We start from the raw sequence: 24,085 nt of genomic DNA, 5'->3' as shown, positions 1-24,085 counted from the left end.
CAGGGTCCAATTAGCGACGTCAAAAGCCCAGGTGAGTTTCTGTGTCCGGTGTTGTAATGTTAACAGGGGCAATCTGGTGAGTCTTCTTATATCCCATGGAAGCTAAAGAATGCTGCACTGACCTGCTAGATATGAGTCTGGTACCTCCTGCATTGAATGTGGATGTGATTTGAGCCAGTCCCACTTGCTGTTACCCTGGATAATTCTGGTCAGACTCCATTGGTGACTATCATTAAGCATTGGTGGTCGACCACTGCACTGTCCATGGTGGATGGTAGTGCCTTCCATGAGGTTTTCCCAATAAACATGTGACACCGTAGATCGAGGAATGTAGAATGTCCGCACAACTTTGGAAATTGAATGTCCCATCCATCGGGCACCCACAATCATGCCACATTCGTACTCCGATAATTTACTACGCCTTGCCATGAGCAGCTTAACCAGTGTTCAAACTGACTCATGAGATCTCAAATTACAACTGATGTAGGTCTGGGCATTTCCAAGACATCACAATACGGTGATGCCACATACTATCCCATGACTTTTGGCACTTCAGAGTAATGTCTTACTTATAAGGGAGTAATTCAATTATTGGCAATGGGCTCAAGTTGCCTGCATTATCATTGTATCACTGGCATTATGTGCCACTAACATCACTAATTTACTTTTGCAGTGCCATAATTTTCGGCAGCATTTTATTTTTGCGCACATTAGTGAAAATCTAAATCTTCCCTTGAAAACCAAATATAAAATCATCATATTCTTTGTTCTGCATTTTGTTGTGTAGTCCAGAGGGCAGTTAGTACAGTAAGTGAAAAGCAAAGTGGTCTACTTTTGTATCATTTAATAATGAGGGAATATGTGTATACTTAAACATTAATGCTTTTTAATTATTCTGTGTTAGATGAATGATGGCCCCCTATGTAAGTGCAGTATTAAAGCGAGACGGACTGGCATTCGACACAGCATTTATCCTGGAGAGGAGGTAAATCATGTTTGTAACGATTTTCCAGCTCGTGAGACCAAACTCCTTCATCTCCATCATTCTCTTGTTCTGCTCCAGTCTGACTGGGCCGTACAGTGTGATCAATATGCGTTCTGTATATCATGTCATGACCCAGTCAATCAGACCCTTTGCGGAGGTTATTTTGTCCTTTGAGTATTTTTGTGACAATACTGCAATATTATTAGAAGAAAGCAATACATCGTTTGCACTACAAGTAGTACTGGAGATGCTTTAAAACCTAATGGAATCTGTTACACTTTACCTAAACTCATTGAACCCATCCCATATTTGTCATGTTCACCTAGCAAGCCATTACAGTTTTCTCTCCTAATAATGTCTACAAAAATGGATGTGAGTTCTATACTCAGTAGATACAAGAATATTGCAATACCCGTATTTCAGTAGCCAAATTACTAATGCATACAGAAATTATTTATTTTTGCTAAAAACCATTTAAATAATTCACTGTTTAGAAATATAGCCTTAAAATATGTAAATACTGAAAGATAATGTAAATAATTTGTGAATAAATAGTATGTAATGGAAAAAAAAAAAAAAAACATTACCGGAAAAGTCTTAAGAGTTTGTTTTTATTTAGCTTATGCATCTTATACACTCCCATGAAAGTAAAGTTATTGGTTTATACTGGTCTCTCCTGTGTGACTGTGTATTTTAGAGTTCGCTATGCCCACGAGATGCTGTAAATTTTACATTTTTAGTGAACACTTTGCTTGTTTTATGAAATATGCCTTAAGATCTTAGAAGGGAACTAACAATATGTATGTACCTGATTAGCATATTTTATGCTATATAAATAAAAGACTGCAGCTTTCAAAGTACAGCAATGTTCAGCTAAAACAACAGTACATAAAAGGGATTTTTTTAGTGTGCTGCTTTTTTAGCATATTTAGAAAACTTTATAGAAAAGTTGCATGTTTGTTTCTGGTAGTTTGAAGTAAGCGCAATATAATTTCTTGTTTATTTTCCTTTGCCAGACGATTAAAGCCTGTCGCCCTATGACAAACAATGCAGGCCGACTTTTCCACTACCGGATCACGGTTTCTCCACCGACCAATTTCTTAGTAAGTACCTAGTTGTCGTCAGTATAATTGAAAATGCACAAATGATGTCATTATGCGTAAACATTTCTGGGAGGTAGTTAAATGGTCGGCATTCAGAATTTTGACAATCGCATTACAGACAGCGTTATTCCGAGAAGAGAATACTGATACAGTAGTAAGTGTTGTAACTGTGTCCACATTATGACTTTAAACATGATGCTTTGCCGAACCCAGATTTCGAAATAATATCTATGTAAGCAGTAAGCTCTGATGTCATCAGTATGTACTATAAAGGCACTTTGCACTCTGTGCTTCCTAAGTGTCAAAGATAATAAAGCTAAAATGAATTGTTTCCTTTTCAAATTATTTTTGCTGATAAGAAGCTAATGAGTTTATATATTGCTTTTCCACCATAAGAGTGCAACATATAATTTATTGTAATGTACAAATGTGTCCTCGTACACTATTGCTACAGTCTCACCAAACAGCCCTTCACGGCGCGCCTGGTCCCATGTGACTTGACTTGCGTTGTGTCTTTTTCATCTGAAATTGTGTCTTATTTGCAATACAATGTGACAAAGCTGATTCACGAGACCGCACTGATTAATTTCATATGTGACACCTGTATACTGTATCTGTGTGCAAATGAGCCTGCATCTGTATACGTAGTGTTACAATGCAGCAGCTGCTGCTTTTTTCCACTTCAAGTACCGTTATGCTTTGTGTACAGATTCACACTCAGTTGTGCACAGAAAATCAACTGTTATATGTAAAATTAATAATGCAGTCTATTGAAGCGGCTTGTCACATCCGATAGCAACTAAAAGGCATTTTTTTCAAGCAAAAAAGATGCTACACTGCTCGGTGCGGTTCCCTCGTGCCGGATGGCGTAATGAGGCTAGGTGTATGAGGATACACATCTGTATAAAAAAGTGCAAAGAATTTTCCTTTCAATCCAAACTAAATCAAAATGATAATAATAATATATGGATAGATAGAAATCTGATATTGTTGTGGAATACTGTCTTTGGCGCCCATTTTCAAAAACTATTTATGGAAAATTTTGGTCACCTCTTTGAATGTACTGGAGTTAGTGTATCAGAACACGGTGTTTTTAATCATTTACATTTTTTTAATCATAATTGATGTTTTACCTCTTAAATTAAGTTTAATCAAGTACCAAGACTTATATCTTCACTCCCAGACAGCAGCAATATTTAAGTGGCTGCAGGGTTTTTGTTTTACTTGCTGATGCAGTATAAAATGCATTTCCTCCTGACTGCGGCTTGTGATGTACAAACCCATTGTGAATTATGATCCACCCAGAGTATTTTTGCATACATCAATGGAGGTAAATTCTCTACGTTCAGTTCAGGATTTAACAGGTTTCTTCAGTGAACATAAAATAGATTGATGAATTCCTCCCTGTATTCTTGCTTATTTTTTTTTGTTGATTTGTGTAGTGTCTGCAAATTGGCTACTGAAATGAACTTTCCCAATTATCTCTGGTTTTGTTTGAACACTAATTCATTCATCCATCCCTACTAATGGTTTGCTGATATATAGAGTGCAGGATAAAGCGAAATTAGAATTTGTAGACAACATTTTATTTTGTTTCTGCTGCTCCTTAATTAACCTTTCTGCTGCCCTGAGGCAGATGTTGGCAGCGGGCAGGATTTGCAATAGAGCGCCAGTCACTTATTTCATTCTCTTGATCCTTGGCTCAGTGTCTGGGCATCCAGATCACCTGGAAATAAGCCTGAAACTTGTATGGATGCATTAAGAATAAAGAGTGTGAGGTGTAAACAACTGATTAGCATGGTTTACAACACCTTGCTTGTTTGATAAGATGGTATCGTGCCAAAAATGTAACTTTCTAGGCACCTTTTAGTAATGAACACTAAATAACACTGAACAGCATAATCATGAACTACTCTGTTTTACTTTATTTTAGACTGACCGACCAACTGTTGTAGAGTATGATGATCATGAATATATTTTTGAAGGCTTTTCCATGTTCTCTCATTCTCCGTTGACAAATGTAAGTGTTCTTGCATATATTTATAAGCACAGAAAAACTATAGGTTAATTGCTATTATTATACATCACATTTTTTTTAAGTATTTGCCAAAATTCTAGATGTGTTTTAAGTGCATTTGCAGTTTCCAGGTCAATAAAGAAAACTATGGGTCCTGGTAGGATATTAACGGTTGTACAGATGGTTGTGACTATAAGGATATCTAAATAATCACCTAGAATATATATGTACTTATCGCAAACAAAGTAACTTTGATCATGTAGGTTAAAATAATGGTTTACGTAGAATACTATATCTGTCTAGTTAATCTAACATTATGTATAAGGGATTTTAAACAATTACTAAAATAGATTTTTTGATTATTTTGCACAACAGATATATATTTCTGCATGTTTGCTTTTATTAATACAGGTGGAGCTTCCTAATCAAACAAATGTATTGTAGTGTTTAGTTGAGTAGCTTAAAAGCATTAGCAGATATGTTTAGGGAGATGAAGAAATACAAAGAATTAAAGAGGTCCTTCTAGCTAGACTTACCTCTACCATATATTAAGTAGTCCTATGGTGGTGGTCCCTTTCTTAAGGTGCCCATCCACTAGACGATTAAATTGAACGATAATGATCCGTTCAATCATTTGCAAATCGTTTGCAAAAATGTCTAAAAGGACCAGCGATGCGTACTCCCGCTGGTCGTTTAGACATCTATCATCGGGCAAACATGCTGGACAACCTGACGATAACGTCAGGTTCAGCATGTTTGCAGATGATTGATGTGCCTACCCTTGTTCAGCGTAGGCACATCACAGACTGACAAACAACTGCACGATTACAATGTCGTAATCGTGCAGTCGTTTCCATGTCTTCTAGTGGATGGGCGCCTTTAGATCTCTCAATATTACTGGAATGCATCTTTGGTTCCCACAGTGCTGACAGCTGGTAGAGCATGTTTGGGATTAAGGGCCTGATTGAAAGAGTTACACAATGCTTGGATCGAGAGATTGTTTGCCATTGCACATGCGTATAAGCCGCACTGCCTGTGCTTAGCGATCGCGTTGCGATTACGGACACACGGAGTAATCCATCGCAATGTGAGGCATTTGGGGTTAGTAACAGGAGGGTGGTCAGGAAAACGCAGGCTTGTCTGTCCCTTTGAACGCTGTGTCATGGGCATGCATGAGTTAGCCACTGCGATTGCATACACCGCATGAGAGCCCTCTGCATGTTGGTTGAGCTGCTAAATCTGCGGCTGGTCAGACTTTATGTTAACGATTTTTACGCAGGAAGTGACGTCGTACACAGATAATAAGGAAGCCGTGGTTGTCGACCCTATGCTCGGATGATCTTTAGGACAATAAGCATATTTTTGCTGTTGCGTTCCGTATGAACTCGCAGCTGCAGTCGCATTACCATCCATCTCTGAATCAGGCCCTAAATGCAGATATTTACCCATATGCTGAGTCGTACGCATACAGATCTGCCCAGCTGCATCCTTGCCGTTAGCACGGTAAATAGCACCACACTTGTAGAGAGATGCGTTCCCGCAAGCAGGTACATGCACTGCATTTTTTTCGTCCCTATAGGAATGCATGGTGCGATCGCAGTGCACGCCATAGCGTACCGTATAGTATGCAGGCACGGGGAATCGTATGGCGCGATGCATCCGCATATTTGTGGCGCAGTCAGCCACAATGTAACTGGGTGCATCTGTATATCCAGTCACACTGCCTCTTTCTATACGTTCGTTGAAATGGCCGTACTAGATATACAGAATAGCGTATATACAACTCCGCATAGCTAGCAATTCCGACTGCATAACCCAACATGCCCTCTGTAAACTTTTATGCTGAGTACACACTTAACGATGTGCACCCAGCCATTGTCTCCTGTGGGGGTGCCGGCATAGTCAAGTGTGTACACACTTGCAGATGCCGGGAGCGACGGCGCGACAATGGGGGCCATGCTGCATTCAGCAACATGGCCTCCACTGACGATATCACCCGATGATGCATTGGAGCGCGCATGGTCAGCGACATAGCGGGTACACATTGCCTGATGTGGGCGATATAATCCGGCGGATTGGACGACATATCGTCTAGTGTGTACCCAGCTTTAGCTTATGTGGGAACGTCCAGTTGTTAACCAGTTACGCTCCTTCAGTCACAAGTATAGATGCGACTAAAATACCTAGCGGAATTGTCTGTTGATGCATGCAGTTGGCTGTGGGGCATACACAGTGCTAAGATGGGACTTGTGTGCAACTCTGAACCCACCCAAATACGGGTTAGATGTATCAAAGCTTGGAGAGGGATAGAATGGAGAGAAATGAAGTACCAACCAATCACCTCCTAACTGTTATTTTTCAAATACACCCTGATTGGGTGGTACTTTATCTCTCTCCAAGCTTTGAAACATCTGCCCATATTGGGTGGTTTGTAGGTTCAGTATATCTCCCTACAAGAGTCTTGTGCAGTAGGTGGTATCTATCATTCCATCTCTATGTCAGGACTCACACTCCAGGGCGGTCCATGAAACATGACTTCCAGTGCCCTCCCCAGAAATTTTTACCAGCCGTGTGACATCCAAAAGTAGACGGGTGGGGGGCCTTCACAATTATGTGCGCGCCAGGAAAAGGGGTATCTCCCTTACCAATCCAGCCCGACAGGTCTCAGGCTGCTTCCCCACTGGCTGTCAATCAAAAGTGCCCATTATACACCCCCTGTAGTTTTCCCCTTTATGCATTGCCCCCTGAAGTTTAACTTTGCCCTAATGCATTGCCCCCTCCTGAAGTAGTGCCCCCAGGCTGGCCCCTTATGCAGTGCCCCCAGGCTGGCCCCTTATGCAGTGCCCCCAGGCTTAATAGTGTCCCTTATGCAGTGCCCCCAGGCTGGTACCTTATGCAGTGCCCCCAGGTTTAATAGCATCCCTTATGCAGTGCCCCCAGGCTGGCCCCTTATGGAGTGCCCCCAGGTTTAATAGTGTCCCTTATGCAGTGCCCCCAGGCTGGCCCCTTATGGAGTGCCCCCAGGTTTAATAGTGTCCCTTATGCAGTGCCCCCAGGTTTAATAGTGTCCCTTATGCAGTGTCCCTTATGCAGTGCCCCCAGACTTAAATAGTGCCCACCAGACTGGTCCTGGACCTGGCCCCAGCCCAGCACTTAACTTTACTTGCTGGCCGCTCCCGCTGCCTCGAGCTGACTGGATCTAAGTAGATCCAGCAGGCGCGCGGGGCAGGCTCCTCACGTCATCACTGGGAATGCTGGCCTCTGAAGCGATCGGAGGCTTCTTTAGCCTCCGGTCACGTCAGAGGCCAGCGTTCCACAGCGGGAGTCAGCAGGGGTGGGCGGGGAAAAGTGCAGGATAATAGATTTCTGAATCTGTAAAATTGTTACATTGTCATAACACTTTTTTTCTTTGTAAAGTGTATTTTATTATTATGGCTACTGCTCCTTATTATCTTAAAATGTTTATCTTTCGCTTGCATATGAACTATTCAATAATGTTGTGTATTATATAATGCAACTCACATTTTTTTTATTTTTTTTTTAACGTTTTATATTTTTGCTAACACTGTTATTGAGGATTACATGCAAAATTTTGTGGCATAATTTTTACATACATTACAATGTATACTGGATTAGTCGGTAGAGATAAGCTAGTTGATAAATTTTGTATATATGAAGTGTTCAGCGCTATGGTATAGTGCAGAGGTCTTCAACCCGTGGCCCACGACAGCCGGAGGCTGGAGCTCACCCCTGAGCTCTGGCTTCCGGCTCCCGCAGTGTGTAGTCCACTATGGGAGAGATGTCATGACATCTCTCCCATAGTTCAGAGGAGAAACCAGGCAGACCGGAGGCAGTGGCTTAAGGTAAGCATTAGGCTTTTTTTTTGTTTTGTGTGTGTGTGTAAGCGGCTTCACTGCTGGAGGCGTTACTCTGGGGAATTAATATTGGGGGCATTACTAAGGCAGGCATGCATAGGTGGCACTGCATAAGGGTCACCACTACTGTAGGCTCTGCATAGGGGACATCACTACTGGGGGCACTGCATAAGGGGCATTACCACTACTGGGTACACTGTATAAGGGGCACTACCACTACTGGGGGCACTGAATAAGAGGCACCACTACTGGAGGCACTGCATAAGGGGCACGACCATTACTGGGGGCACTGAATAAGAGGCACCACTACTGGGGGCACTGCATAAGGGACATTACCACTGTGGGTACTGCATAAGAGGCACTACCACTACTGGGGGCACTGCATAAGGGGCACCACTACTGGGGACATTTCGTAAGGGGCACTACTGCTGTGGGCATTATGTGTATTAGGGGCACTACTACTGTAAGCATTGTGTATAAGGGGCACTGCTGTGGGCATTGTGTAAAAGGGGCATTGCTGTGTGTCATACATGAATAAGGGACACTACAATGGTGTAATGTGAATCAGGGGTGATTTAAGATTGTGCTACTGTGGCCCTCGAGCTTCGTTGAATTTTAGTGGCCCTAGGGCTTCGTTTAATTTTTTTTTGTGGCCCACACTGTCTTAAAGGTTGAAGACCCCTGATATAGTGTATAACAGCTTAGTATAGTGTATACCCAAAGATTAATAAATTAAACAAGTGCTGTAATTGAGAAAGCATAGATTAATATAAACAATTTAATGATAAAGTCCATAGGGATCCACAGGGATACCATGGGGATAATGTGGTTGGAGTAATCCAGGCACCAAACAGTCAAGATCTTCAGCTCCCAGGATGCCCCAGGTCCTCCTCCACATATACCCCCCTCCTGGCCACAGGCATTCAGTTGTTTGTTTGGTGCGCTCGCTACTGTCCCCGGCCGCAGCTAACGGCCGCTTACTTCCCCCGAGCCCACCGACGATGCCACCCGCACTGGCCAGCCATCTTGGTACACTTAAGTGAAGCCACACAGAGTACATCTTCTGGAGGCTCCTACTGAGGCTGTGCAACAAGTTGAAACTTCCTATCTCTATAGTGGCGGATTCGTGAGGTACTAGTTTAAAAACTGTAACTTTCTCAATTAACTAAACCCCAAAAGCACCTACCCTGGACCAGTAGCTACCTAATAAAACAAACCCCAAGTCTAAATTCGCCCCCTACCCTGAGTTATGCTTTCCACAAAATCCCCCATAGAGAACAGCAGAAAAGTGGTCCTAATTGAGTGTCAGAAAAAACTGACAGTTGGAACTTTAGATTACTCCCAAATCCTCATTTTTTTATATTTTTGCATGCAGCACCGAGCGACAGTTCTACCCTCCCACGCAAAATTTCAGCTTGGTACCTCCAATAGCTATTGAGGTGTAGCCCCTTAAATACCATGCCCCCCCCCCTCGGGAATTCTCTATGGGAGAATTTTTTTTTTTATATATATATATATTCAGCCTTAATATAAGGGCACGACTGTGCCCTTTATAATATATATAATATAATAGAGAGAGAATCTTACACATATATATATATAGTTAAGACATATTAATAGATTGGATTGTAATTGATAGTGTGATGATACTGTTACAATACATGTGAATTTTCTGAAATAATCAATTGTTAAGGAGATACTCTTTACGTTACTACATTTTGTGTGCAATCTTTCTTGAATAGAATTATCCTAATATTTTAAAGGTCTATTTCCTGGGTAAAATCTTGTGAGTAATGCTGGCCATACACTAGTACGATGCGATTCAACGTACATTTTTCCTTGAACTCCCCGGCAGTCCCGATGGCACGATTTGGTGCTTTTTAACACACACGATCTGCATACGATTACGATGGATATGATTGGCTGCACATCTGATCATAGGATATACGTTTTTAGAGCGGCGGGAGCACACATCGGATCGTATCCTACCTAAATGATACACTATTTCAACACGATTCATCATAGAACGCATTGAAAACCCAGCAACTGGCCCTAAATCGCGCGGTATATACAGTGGGGCAAAAAAATATTTGGACAGCCACCGATTGTGGAAGTTGTTGCACTTTAAAAGATGAGAGAGGTCTGAAATTTCCATCATAGATACACTTCAACTGTGAGAGACAGAATCAGAACAAAATTCCGGAAATCACATTGTATGATTTTTAAACAATTTATTTGTATATTCTTGCGGAAAATACATATTTGGACACCTACCAACCAGCAAGAATTCTGTCTTCCTATTTGGGAAGCTCATCCATCCTCCACTCGTTACCTGTATTAATGGCACCTGTTTGAACTGCTTAACTGTATAAAAGACACCTGTCCACACCGTCAAACAGTCAGACTGCAACCTCTCCACCATGGCCAAGACCAGAGAGCTGTCTAAAGACACCAGGGACAAAATTGTAGACCTGCCCAAGGCTGGGATGAGCTACTCGACAATAGGCAAGCAGCTTGGTGAGAAGAGATCAACTGTTGGCGCAATTTTTAAAAAATGGAACAAATACAAGATCACTGACAATCTCCCTCGACCAGGGGCTCCATGCAAGATCTCACCTCGTGGGGTATCAATGATCTTGAGAACGGTGAGGGATCAGCCCAGAACTACATGGGGGGACATGGTCAATGACCTCAAGAGAGCTGGGACCACAGTCACAAAGGTTACCATTAGTAACGCACTACGTCGTCATGGATTCAAATCCTGCAGTGCCCGAAAGGTCCGCCTGCTTAAGCCAGCACATGTCAAGGCCCATCTAAAGTTTGCCCGTGACCATCTGGATCATCCAGAGGAGGATTTGGAGAATGTTATTTGGTCAGATGAGACCAAAATTGAACTTTTTGGTATAAACTCCACACGCCGTGTTTGGAGGGAGAAGAATGATGAGTGGCATCCCAAAAACACCATAGCCACTGTGAAGCATGGGGGTGGAAACATCATGCTTTGGGGATGTTTTTCTGCAAAGGAGACAGGACGACTGATCCGTATTACGGAGAGGATGAATGGGGCCATGTATCGTGACATTTTGGTGAAAATCCTTCTTCCCTCCAGTAAGAGCATTGAAGATGCAACGTGGCTGGGTCTTCCAGCATGACAATGACCCCAAACACACCGCCCAGGCAACTAAGGAGTGGCTCCGTAAGAAGCATTTCAAGGTCCTGGATTGGCCTAGCCAGTCTCCAGACCTCAACCCAATAGAAAATCTGTGGAGGGAGTTGAAAGTCTGTGTTGCCCGGCAACAGCCCCAAAACATGACACATCTAGAGAAGATCTGCATTGAAGAGTGGGCCAAAATACCTGCTGCAGTGTGTGCAAACCTGGTCAAGAAGTACAGGAAACGTTTGACCTCTGTAATTGCCAACCGAGGTTACTTTACAGAGTATTGAGTTAAACTTTTTGAATGTCCAAATATTTTTTTTTCAGAAAGAATATACAAATAAATTGTTTAAAAATCATACAATGTGATTTCCGGAATTTTTGTTCTGATTCTGTCTCTCACAGTTAAAGTGTATCTATGGTGGAAATTACAGACCTCTCTCATCTTTTAAAGTGCAACAACTTGCACAATCGGTGGCTGTCCAAATACTTTTTTGCCCCACCGTAATATATTAGGAAATGATAAGAATATTTGCTTGAAGAACATGATAATACGAAGAATGCACAAACTAAGGCTTTCACAGAAGTGACTCCGATAAAGGACACACTTTATCACATGGATATCCTTAAAACGTGGACTGTAATGTTGGGGTTTGGGAACCACTGTTCTAAGATGTACAGTAAAATTGTTATACCAACCTTCTATTTTACTGTTGGTGCAAACTAATTGGAGTATTTTATATACATTACAGCAGATTATTGAATTTGTGGAAATTTTGGCCCAAGAGGGGGAAAATAAAAAGAAGCAAATGTTGAAACAAAAGTTCGCTTACACCTCACCTATCCAGCCCACAGTAATACTTATCTGTGAAGGGTTGTCAACGGAGAATGTGCCTGCCTGTGTGTCCCCATTACTACAGCGCATATCTGTCTCAGGACATGTCATTGCGAATTGTTAGATTCACACACAGAAGTTTTGCATTTATTCTACAGTTCAGATGCATTATGTCTATATTTGTAGACGATGTGTGCTGGATGCATTCACGCTTATTAAACTGCTTGTGTTACTATCCCATGTGTATGTACACAAAGAGGCTGATGCTGAGTTGGTAATAAATATTTTTTCCGTTATGCACAGCTTAAGATAAGTTACTATTGGTTACAGTAGCATATGTGTCTTGTTTTCCCAAGGAACACATCACAGAGCCTTGTGTCACGCTTGCACCCATTTTGTGAACCATTTATTACTGTACAACAAACACATGCACTATTAGGCATTAATTAAACTACAAAAAGCTTTCTAATACAGGAAAAACCGCTCTCCTTCTCACATATGCAACTAAAATATTGTGCTTAAACACACTCGCAGAAGCATAGTCTATGCCCGAGCAATGAAGAGAGCATCAGTCAAGTTGCTCGCTTGTGCTGGTGACCCTGGTCATCATCATCTGCTATTTGATTCTGCCCCTGACCGCTAGCAACATAATTTTATTCTCTATATTCATCTTTTTTCCAGTCTGAATGTGTTGTCAATTGGGCAAACACTGCTTCTCTGTGCTTGGCTTAAAATGCCCTGTCCTGTTTTGTCCCAGCCACCTGTCACAGTCAAGCGTATGTGGCAGAATTTCTACTACTGGCATAGTACTCTAACTTCGTAAGCCCCAATGTACACCCATTGAGATCAATTAACTTTTTCAAGTGCATCTGCTTCCTTTTGAATTAATTGAATTATAACAAACAACATCCTAAAAATGTACCACAACACAAACCGAGAAATGGGAACATAAAGGAGAATGCATACACTGAATTGAATGGGTTTTATATTTATATGACTTTGCATGCATTTGCACTTGCAGGAGAAGCATGCGAAGGCCAGTAAGTAATGATCTTAAAGCAGGCCATATACTGCACAATAATTCTGCAAACCAGCCGGGCCAATCGTCTAGTTTGAACAGTTATCGTCCAGTGAATGGCGGAGGTTCCCAAACTCAGTCCTCAAGGCACCTTAACAGTTCAGGTTTTAAGGATATCCATGCTTGACCATATGTGACTTAATTAGTACCTCAGTGAATTTGATTTAACCAAAAACCTGAACTATTGGGGAGCCTTGAGGACGACGTTTGTGAACCTTTGGTGTATGGTATTGAATGAATTGTTCACATCCTAAAAATGACGGAAATTCAGTCTGAATCAAACCTGACCGATCCACACGACCACCATTCAACCTTAGGCTGTGAAAGGAGATCTGTAGTGTATGGAGATTATCAGCCCATCATGCATGTCTGCTGCACTATTGTGCAGCATATGGTACAGCTTAAGTCCACTGGTGCAGACCATGTTACACCTCACTATATGCTGTCTACGGTCATTTTCTCAAATGTTATAAAACCACTGAGCTCTTGTTTGTCCATCAGTTGTCTGTGGTACAGTATGTGGAATGGATTAAAGATGTTCTTACACTGCATCTACATGCCTCACAATACTTTTTGATATAGATATACGATGTTCTATCCAGTATGAACTTTGAGCAATAGTTTCCCCAATTTAAAGTATGCCTGGCCCAATAGCGTGCTTTAGCTGGGCCGCTTTTTAATAGTTCGGTTTTAATTTTAGTCAAGAAACTTTTACTCTGAGCAGCAAAACACATTGATGCCAAACTTTTCTAAAGAAACGTAATGAACTGATCACTCAATGTTTAATGAACTGATCACTCTTATTACAAGAATTGTTTACATGTGTCAGACTGTTCTCAATCCCTGTAATTGTGTATTTGGTATTATAATGAATAAATGGATAATGTCCTTGCTGCATAATAGATAGGCAAATGGAGAGTGAAGTATTTTCTGCCTTCTGGAAGTATGTTCAGCGCTGCAGAAACAGAGCTGCAGTTTAAAGCTAATACTTTTGTGTGCAGTATACAGTAGGCAGCGGTGCCAAGATATGGGGGGAGGGAGGGCTGATAGTAATGGCATGTTGGAGGGGCCAGGCCCATGTCAGCTGCTAAGAGGGCGCTGTCCTTGTTTGCAGCGCCAGCAGGCACTCCCACATCCCTCCCATGGTTATTTCCTTTTACATTGAGGGGGCATGACCAGTTCTCTCTGCAGCCCTGACAGTACATGCACAGAAACAGTCACCTACTTTCTGGTTTGGCCGCACAATAAATTTGGCATAGTACACTACACAATTACTTAATACATCTACATTCCAGTGATTGAGATGGCAAATACATTGCGTTTATATTTGTAGAAGAAGGGTTACATTGCACAACTTTAGATAACCATTTTAGTAGCTGGGTTGTATAGTTAAACATTTTAGAGGTTGAATATAACCTGGAATTAACAAATTACCATATTGTCTGATTTAGTCTTACCTAAATGTTATGATTTATCTGTGTAATATGTGGTTTATTTACTGTGTGTGTATTGTTTGTTGAGGATAGACAATAAAACAAACATTTATTATTTTCACGGTGGAAACAATTTTCAGAGATATTTTGCTTTTGAGAAGGGAAATGTAAGTATTTGTGCTTGCTTCTGGAGGTCATTGGTGCAGTACAATGTCTATTTTGATGTGTACATTAATTCAGTTTTAGCAACACTTGTTTTACATTTAAAAGTATTATCTAAAATAAATATTAATTTAGAAATCCCATAGAATAGAAATATAGTGAGAAGTGTGTATGTATATACATACAGATCACAGCGGCACTCTCCTATGAACCAAACATATCTCCAGTGCCCTCCAAAGTCCATTGAGTGAGATTGGACAAATATATACAGCAGGCAAAGCGGCCCTCGTGGTACAAATGGCACAAGGTAGTGACGCAATGATCTTTTTGTTGTGTTATTGCACCCAGTATGATATTGGGGTTGGTGTGGCAGTGTTTGCAGCTACTGTATAAGTCTGTATGTACTTGGTCATTTCCTGGCTCTCATGGAGTTAAAGCTTTTGTTTATCTAATTCTTTGTTGATGAGGTTCATCATGCAGTATGTATGTAACTTGAATACTATTTTCCCATATATTTAATGATTTTTTTGTTATTAATTTCTTCCTTATTTGCCTTTACTGTTTGTTTATTAATATGTTGGTTTGCACTCAGTGTGTACATTCTTGTCGTGATTTAATTTGCTGCATCATTTATCCTTTAATGTTTATTATTGTTTTGTTGTTCAACATAATTACCAAGTGTTGCAGTCATTTAGGTGTTCCTTTGTTGCAGCTAATAGTTTAACTTGTGTGATGTATGTTCTAGTGAGATCCTGCTTGCAGTCACATTTGAGCCACTTGTTTCATTTGTATCTCAAGTCTGCTGTGTATGTGTGTGTACAGGTGTGTGTGTGTGTGTGTACATATTATTAGAGAGAGAGAGATCTTGCTCCAGTGCCCTCTGAGAAATGAATCCACAGGGTAATACAGAACAACGGCACTTGAAGAAGTTTTAATGTGACATTTCACATAGAAAGCCATCGTTTCAGGACGCACATGCCCCTTTGTCGAAGTGAGTACCCACCTTGACAAAGAGGCATGTGCGCCATGAAACGTTGGCTTTCTATCTGAAATGTCACATTAAAACTTCTTCAAGTGCTGCTGTTCTGTATTACCCTAATGTATAATATATATATATATATATATATGTGACGGGGCCAAAATGACGCCCTCCTGCATCGCTTCTAATGCCGGGTAATATCTATAGCCACGCCCCCACCCGGGAGCAGGCATGTCTTGTATCACTAGTTCTCAATCCAGAAGCTACAGCCAGACTGAGTGGTGCAAACCATCGATGGTTCACCATAGATTGATATTGTACCAGTGATGGTTATCACCAACGGCACCATTAATGGGAAACCATCGATGGCCATCCCTAGAACATAGAGACACTGCAGGACAAGTATGAACTTGCCAGTTGCATGATTAGTGCAAGAAGGGTACAACTGCTGTACTTAATATTCTTGTTACTCCTGATCCCAAAGGCTTACCAAAATGAAATTTATACAAAAGAGAGATTGCATTTGACTGTCTAACATATTTTATGTACAAAAAAAAAATAAACATACACTTTTTTTTTAGATATTCAAGGTCAAAGGTAACATCGTGTGACCTTGAAACGTAAACGTCAATATTTAAATATAAAAAAAATTTTGTATGAAAACTATGGTCCCTTAGCTTCAAAACAAGACCAACATGAAAGTTCTACCACAATTAGAAGCTAAGTTATGATTCGTTTCAGTTGACCTTGCAAGCATAAATTTAATATTTTTTGTCATGTTTGCAATCCTGTAGCATGAACATCGTGTATCACTGAGAGCTAAAACTTTACACATGAAAGTTACTTTATGCTATCTATCATCCTACCAAATTTCATGAAAATCTGAGGTGTTCGGGTTTAAAAGTGACTTTTTTTTGTGATGATTTGGCATGGAACGACCCGTAGGAGTGTAATGGAACCATACGTCTGCTATAAAATTGGGGCAATTCTCTGTTCTACAGATGACTAATTCAAAATGTTATGCAATATCGATTCGCAGATTCCACACAAAAATAATCGGAATCTGTGAGCTGGGAATTGTTAACATATGTAGTGTTTTGTCAATCATCTGAGTCACTGACAAAACAGAGAATCTCTATCTCAATATATGGCCCACGTTTGTCTCCGAGGTTTGTAATTCATGCTCGTGAGCATATTTTAAATTCCATGTAATACTGTGTTAATTGTATTATAACAGTGTGTGTCCCCATGCACTGACTCCAGACTGTTGAACACATTTACTTATTTACAGTAATAAATCTTTAACATAATTTACATTTACAACATATCTTATGTGTAAATGGATACCCACAATATTCCAGCATATATTAGCCTTTTTAATAATTTTGTTTTTCATTGCAGGCAGATTAAAAGGAAAACTGCAGCAGACTATTTTGCGAATATGCAAAACACTATCCTTAGTCCTGTCTGTTTCTGTATGTAGGAAGCATAACTTTCCTGAGCCATGGAGACCAGACAGTTTCTCACCCCTTCAGAAAGCCATTAGTTATTTCATTCTTCACATGATGAGTGACAAGGCAGCTCATGGGAATGATTCCTATTCTAGTGTTCTCAAGTATGATCTTCATTGGATGGAAAGAGATTTTAGAGACTCATTTTGAGTCTAAAATTAATTAGTTTGAGGAGCTAAGGAGCCATACAGTCAGAATCAGCAAGTACACAATGGTAAATGTGCCTCTGCATTCTCTGCTGGAAGCACAGATCTATCAGTTAATGTATGTAAAGTTCTAGGTTCAGGAGTCTTGAATGTCCATTTCTCTTTCCCTGTATGTTACCTGGAGTGTTTTTAAAACTTTCAGATAGTGTTTTTTGTTTTTGTTTTGTTTTGTTTTTAAGTTTAAAACATTCTGAAAAAATAAGACGTAATGTGGTCCTGTAACCCATTATTTATTGTTTCCTTAATAATTTAACTTCCTGGCTGGGTTGTTTTGAAATTTTAGCTGACTTGATATTAACTCCTATTTCCAAGTAATATATAAAATAATTAAGTGTTGTTTAAGTGTTTCATTATATTGATCTATAGTTGGGCTAATACTATCTCTAGTGTTGACAGTATTGAAAGGCCATCTTGCTTTGTGCAGTTATTTTTACTTTTTCTTCTTCACTCTGTAGGGGACACAGGCTTTAGACAGTGGGTATAGGCTCTGAGTAGATAATAACCCAAGGAATACACTGACTGTCCGGCGCCGATACCTGTAAATGTGAAATATACTAAAATTCCAAAAAAGCCTCAACACTGTTCAGCTGCAAATACTATAGAACTTTTGTAGTTCTATACTACAGGTTGAGTCTCCCATATCCAATTATTCCAAAATACAGAATTTTTTTGGCATGACTGAGATAATGAAACCTTTAATTTTTGATGGTTCAATGTACACAAAATTTGTCTAAGGCACAAATTATAAAAAATATTGTATAAAATTACCTTCAATCTTTGTGTATAAGGTGTATATGAAACATAAATGAATTTCATTTCTGTACACAAACTTTGTTTGAGCCACAAAATTATTGAATATTTTGTATAAAATTACTTGCAGGCTGTGTATATAACACATAAATGCATTCTGGGCCTGATTCAGACCCGGTCACAAGCGCTGAGCGTTCGCAACCAGGTCGATGGTGGCCCACAGTGCATGTGAACGACGGAGCCGGCTACATCGTGTGCATGCGCGAGACCCGGCTAGCGACGGGCAATCCGTTGCTCCGGGTCTCGCACCTTTGGTGGGCGGGCCGGCCGAGGGGGTGGCTGCCCAAACGGAGGCGTTCCCATGAGAACGCCTGCCATTTGGGGGCGGCCCCACTGACATCACGAGTGATGTCAGTGGAGAGATTCCGGCTCTGTTAGAGCCAAAATCTCTCTGGGGCTTGCGGCCACGAGACCCTACCACAAGGGTCTCGTCGCAAGCCCGATGGTCTTGCAAAAGCAACCAAAGAGTTTTTTAAGGCTAAAAAGTGGAATGCTATGCAATGGCCAAGTCAATCCCCTGACCTGAATCCGATTGAGCATGCATTTCACTTGACGAAGACAAAACTGAAGGGAAAATGCCCCAAGAACAAGCAGGAACTGAAGACATTTGCAGTAGAGGCCTGGCAGGCAGAGCATCACCAGGGATGAAACCCAGCGTCTGGTGATGTCTGTGCGTTCCTGACTTCAGGCTCTAATTGCCTGCAAAGGATTTGCAACAAAGTATTAAAAAGTGAAAGTTAGATTTAGGATTGTTTAGTTTGTCCCATTACTTTTGGCCCCTTAAAAAGTGGGAGGCACATATAGAAACCGTTCACCTGATTTGGATGTAATTACCCTCAAATTAAATCTGAAAGTCTGCAGTTAAAGCACATCTTGTTTGTTTCATTTCAAAGCCATTGTGCTGGTGAATAGAGGCCAAAATATGACAATTCTGTCAATGTCCCAATATTTATGCACCTGACTGTACATGCAATTATGCAATGAGATAACTCTCAATAAAAATCACTGGGTACCAGTATTTAAAACCTAATACAATACAGTCTACTACACAAAGACCTGTAAAATATCAAAATGGTATACAACTCAATTGGTAGAAATTATTTCATCAGTGTCATAACTCAGCAAATGCTGTTTCCCTCACTTGTCCAATCCTTACATACACTATTTATGGAATTATAATTGTAAATGACATTCAGGCTAGGACTAAATTATACATTGTGTCATGCTGTTACAAGTAGCCAGAGTGTTACTTTAAACCCGATAACTGGCAATTTTGGATCCTCGATATTATGTGGATTCTCCGGGGGCTATTAATCCGACACATAAAGAGCTTAGTTGACAGTTCTCCGGGTCAGCCCTAACTGGTAAGTTCCATAGATGTTACCTCTGGTATGGTTTGGTCTCTCCAAAATACATGCAGCATACCGATTTCCCTCGTGGTGGAGCGTCTGTTAGCCTTAAATTGCTGTACCATGTCTTCCAAGAGCAATGCACCCAGGGATGGGGGTGATCCTGTCTTGGGTAACTGCAGGACTTGTACCACTGTCCTTTCTCCTCAGACTCCGAAATATGATGGTCTGTGTGTCCTGTGTTTCGCAGCTACACAGCCAGAAGGTCAGTTGACCACATCTTCCATTCAGGAACCGGCTTGGGCTTCCTCTTTATCGCAAGTAATGTTGCAGTTAGTTAATAAGCTTGCAGCCCTCTGGTCTGCTCCACCTTCTGATATCTCTAAGAGGGGCCCAGCTGCCCCCGGTTATACCGTCTCAGGGTGCTTTACAACTGACTACCATAGAACCGCCTGGATGCAGTCCTTCAAGCAGTCAGTACAGGGGTTAGTATGCACAGGAAAAGAAGTTGCAGATGCACTATGCGATCATTACTGTTCCAATTTAAATGTACATTGTAATTATATATCATATCAGAGGTAGTTAGCATATCAAGGTCACCTTGTCAAGCAGGCCCCCTGAGCTGTTCTGGCTGGGCCTTATCAGGGCATCCCCACTTACTACACATAGTCACTTTTTACAGTAAAAAATTGGGTAGGAATGCGCTCTAAATCCCCCTTAGTAATGTGTGTTGATAAATGAGGTTCAAAAGAAAAGTACTCTAGTGTTGGTATAAGTTTAGTTGATAAGGTTTACTTGTGGTTGAACACAAAAAAAGGGTATTATACATTTAAAATATACACATAGCGAGCAATGGATATACACAAGACAAGTAACACACTGGATTTAGGGGAATGTTTATAGCACTGGGATTATATAAATGTGAAAAAAAAAAAGAAAAGGAAAAGAAACAAAACTGAAAAAATTATGAACTAGATAAATAATTGACAACTGCTGTACACAGTGGATGATTGATAGCAATTGTATAGAGTCTTATTACCAGAGTCTACGTGCCCTGTGAGGTGTGGTGGAAACACACTTAGCACTGTTGATATAGTTAATGTGGTTGATTGAGTAAATTGTCCAAAATTCGAGGTATAGTATCAATGAGGTTGATTGAGGTGAAGAGAGAGTTAATGACTGACTGCGGCCTCCCACTAGTCAGTGCAAGACTGCTGAGAGATGGTCAATTGAATAATGTGGTGCCCAGGGATGAAACTTCTTGAGGCAACAGTACGGGACCTGAGGAGTCGGGGGATGGGGGTCTCTCAGCTGAGAGTATCACAGCCTGGTGTGTGTAACGCCCCCCGTTCGAGTGAACGGGCGAGCACTGCCAACAAAAGTGAGGCAGACCGAACAAGAGCCACAACCGCCACGCCCTCTACCTGGGCTATTGTGGTCTGCCTCACGTGTGTTGGCGGTGCTCGCCCGTTCACTCGGACAGGCCTCCTTTTTAAATAGGTCTTCCGGTGAATCCAGACAGTGCAGAAGCATTGCTGGAGTCCATTCACTCCCTTCTGGCCTTCAAGGTCATTGTTCTAGTTCCCCTGTCTCAGAGCGGCACAGGCTTCTATGCCAAACTCTTCTTGGTTCAGAAGCCGAACAGTTCCTTCTAGCCGATCCTCAGCCTGAAGACTCTCAATAGGTACCTGTGGGGGGCCCCATGTTCCATATGGAGTCTCTGCGTTCCATCATTTTGTTGCTGGAGACGGACGATTTTTGTGGCCTCCTTGGACATCCAGGATGCCTATTTGCATGTTCCTATCCAGCCCAATCACCAGCGCTTCCTCAGGTTTGTGGTCTGGGAGGAACATTTCCAATTTCGGGCATTGCCATTTCGTCTCTTCATGGCTCATCATGTCTTCACAAAAGTCATGGTGGCTACTTGTGGCGCAGGGGTATCAGTATTCTGCCTTATTTTGACGACCTACTTAATGGGAGAAAAATGTTAACTGTTTGGTGCCCAGACTCCTACTCACAGCCTATTCCCACTGTCTAAAGCCTGTGTTCCCTATGGATTTTAAAGAAAAGAATTTTACCAGGTAAGAACATAAATCTTATTTTGTCTGATTCACCTTTACCCTTTTCAGTGTTTCTTGACTTTGCTTGTGTTTTTTCTTTTCCCTTCTGCTTTCTCATCAGATGTTAAGTAACAGCAAAAAACTGTATAGTAAATAAAAAGATAGACAATCTACTGCACAATAGACTTTATTGCCATTTATTGCATTTAGGTGCAAAATGTGTATTAAATCATAGGAGCCATTCAGCAACTAGTATGCATCTGTTTAGGGCAAGTTGGACCATGTGAATGTGTCCGAAGTGTCTGCTTGCTATGTCTTAGTGCAAATACAGATGTGTCTACATACATGTATCCTCTGTGCGCTACACATAATGAGGGAGCTACGTGTGTACCTCTGTAGCACCGTCCGTCTTTTCGTGCTCCTTTTTACCTTCAAATGTGTCTTATTCGCACAGTGATGTGAATAGGACGCACAAGTGTCATGCCTATATTCTGTATGCGACTGGGTTATATCCATGCAAAATGCTATGTCACAGTGTCAGCAGCTGTTACAGTGTAACATAGTGTTTAGCATGCAGATACACCCGCAGTCGCACACAGATTATAGGAATGCCTCATATCATTTTAATCAGCAGAAGCTGCTTGTGTGTACTATTCATATTGCTGTGCAAATAAAATGCATTTGAAGGTAAAACGCACCGTGGCTACCCAGTCACGCCACGGTATGGCGCAACTAGAAGGGCACATCTGTAAGCCTGTTTTACTTTACTTTTTGTCTTCTTTTTCGAACAACTACATTATACCTTTGCCCAGTGGTTCCCAAACCTTCTTGAATCATTGCACCCGAGAGCATCAATAATATTTTTCACTGCAACCCTAGGCCAAAACTTTCCGATTGAGAAATTCAGCATCATTATTAAATTAAGCAAATTGTGTTTATCCAGTTTTGTGTTGGTGGACAGGGTTGCGTTTGTGTTTGTACACATATTGTATGTTAGGCAAAGCTAGTGTTAGTGACTGCCAATCATATTGACCATAAGTTTGATTTTGGTCCTGAATTATCAACTCGTGGCCCCCCTGCAAGTGCCCTGGGGTGCCATTGCACCCAGTTTGAGACCTACTACCTTAAACTTACTGGTACATGCCAAATCCGCTATTTGCAGTATAAGTGTTGCCACACCTGGCAGTGCATGTGATTGCTGATTGCAGGGATTTACTTGTGTCCAGTTTGTGCAAATACCAACTGCAGTCAACACCAACCTCCTCCCATTCCAATCGCTGCTGCTCTCCTAACCACTGAAATATGTTGTGTGTGGCCTAATCTATGCTGGGTTTTTTTTTTTCTTTAACTAGATGATTTTTTTTCTGATCTTTCAAATTAAATTGTACTGTTCACTTGAACAGTATGTATGAGCATCACCTAGATGCTTAAATAGTTGTTAAGCCCACAAACAGACTGTTGGCACAGTGTTTATATGTGACCATTATACTTGGGAATAATGTAACATTACATACCATCCAAAAAAAATAATAATTAGAAAATGACACAATGTGCACAATGACATTTGATACCCATATCTTGTTAATACAGGAGGATATCCATGCTGGTTTTATGCTCACACCACAAACAAGGTTTTTCAGCCCTGATAGCCTGCATGAAGTCAGCATGAGACCGCTAACTAAATCTGCCGGACTCATGAGTTAAACAATAATTCCACAGCCTGTTATTTACCCTGGATGTGTACTTAAATTGGTTTCAATTAAACTGACTTAGCCATTTTTCCCACTAGATGGTGATAGAGTTCTACACTGCTAGAGCTGCTGAACCTTGAAAGGATGGAAAGACCATCTCTCATTCTACAGTGCTTTTCCTCTCTCTGTTTTATACACTGCCTTCGTTTGGAGCTAAGTGCTTTTAGAGATGCTGCAGTCTTGAGTTATCCCTTAAAAAATTATTGCTGTTCTTGTTGCTGTTGCAGATTCCCCTGTGCAAAGTAATCCGGTTTAACATTGACTACACAATTCATTTCATTGAGGAAATGATGCCTGAGGTAAGAAATCACACATGATGTAACCCCTTTGTTGCTGGAGTCCACCAAATAAAATCCATTGTCCGACTGACTGACATTTAATTGACTCTATATGGACTTTTGCGATTTTCCGTATACACATTTTATCTCTGTTCCCCTGATATCAGAGTCCTAAAGAAGAAGAAATGGATTTTGTAATAAGTATCTGAATGTGTTCCCACCACCTTCATTATAGCTTCATGCTTTGATGTCCTCCCAGTTTAGTGTTGTTGACTGTGCTAAAACCCAACGGGATACGCAGGCTGCAGGTGAATTAGAGGATCACTTCTCCACCTCCTCACAGACACTGAAGCAGTTCATGGGCAGGGCACACATCTACATTTTATTATATCAGCACCTTCTCCAGCCGTGACAAGCAAGTCGATAGCAATTTAACTTGCACCACTCTTTTGGATGAGTACATTTGTTCTCGTCTGTTTCATCTAAATTCATTAAAAAG

General features: G+C 41.0%; 1 protein-coding gene across 1 annotated transcript in view; it reads left to right on the top strand.

The window, feature by feature from the left end:
• Window positions 1-24,085, top strand: part of DROSHA (drosha ribonuclease III) — a 375,790-nt gene that overhangs the window by 74,831 nt on the left and 276,874 nt on the right. Inside the window, exons 7-10 of the mRNA XM_088468255.1 lie at window positions 905-985; window positions 2,002-2,088; window positions 4,022-4,108; window positions 23,536-23,607. Of these exons, the coding sequence (XP_088324381.1) occupies window positions 905-985; window positions 2,002-2,088; window positions 4,022-4,108; window positions 23,536-23,607 (327 nt within the window). The remainder of the gene's footprint in view (window positions 1-904; window positions 986-2,001; window positions 2,089-4,021; window positions 4,109-23,535; window positions 23,608-24,085) is intronic.

Source organism: Taudactylus pleione, unplaced genomic scaffold, assembly GCF_031769625.1.
Source record: "Taudactylus pleione unplaced genomic scaffold, aTauple2 ptg000083l, whole genome shotgun sequence".
Taxonomy (NCBI): Eukaryota; Metazoa; Chordata; class Amphibia; order Anura; family Myobatrachidae; genus Taudactylus; species Taudactylus pleione.
Note: the sequence above shows the minus strand (reverse complement) of the source record. Positions and strands in the feature narration are given on the sequence as shown.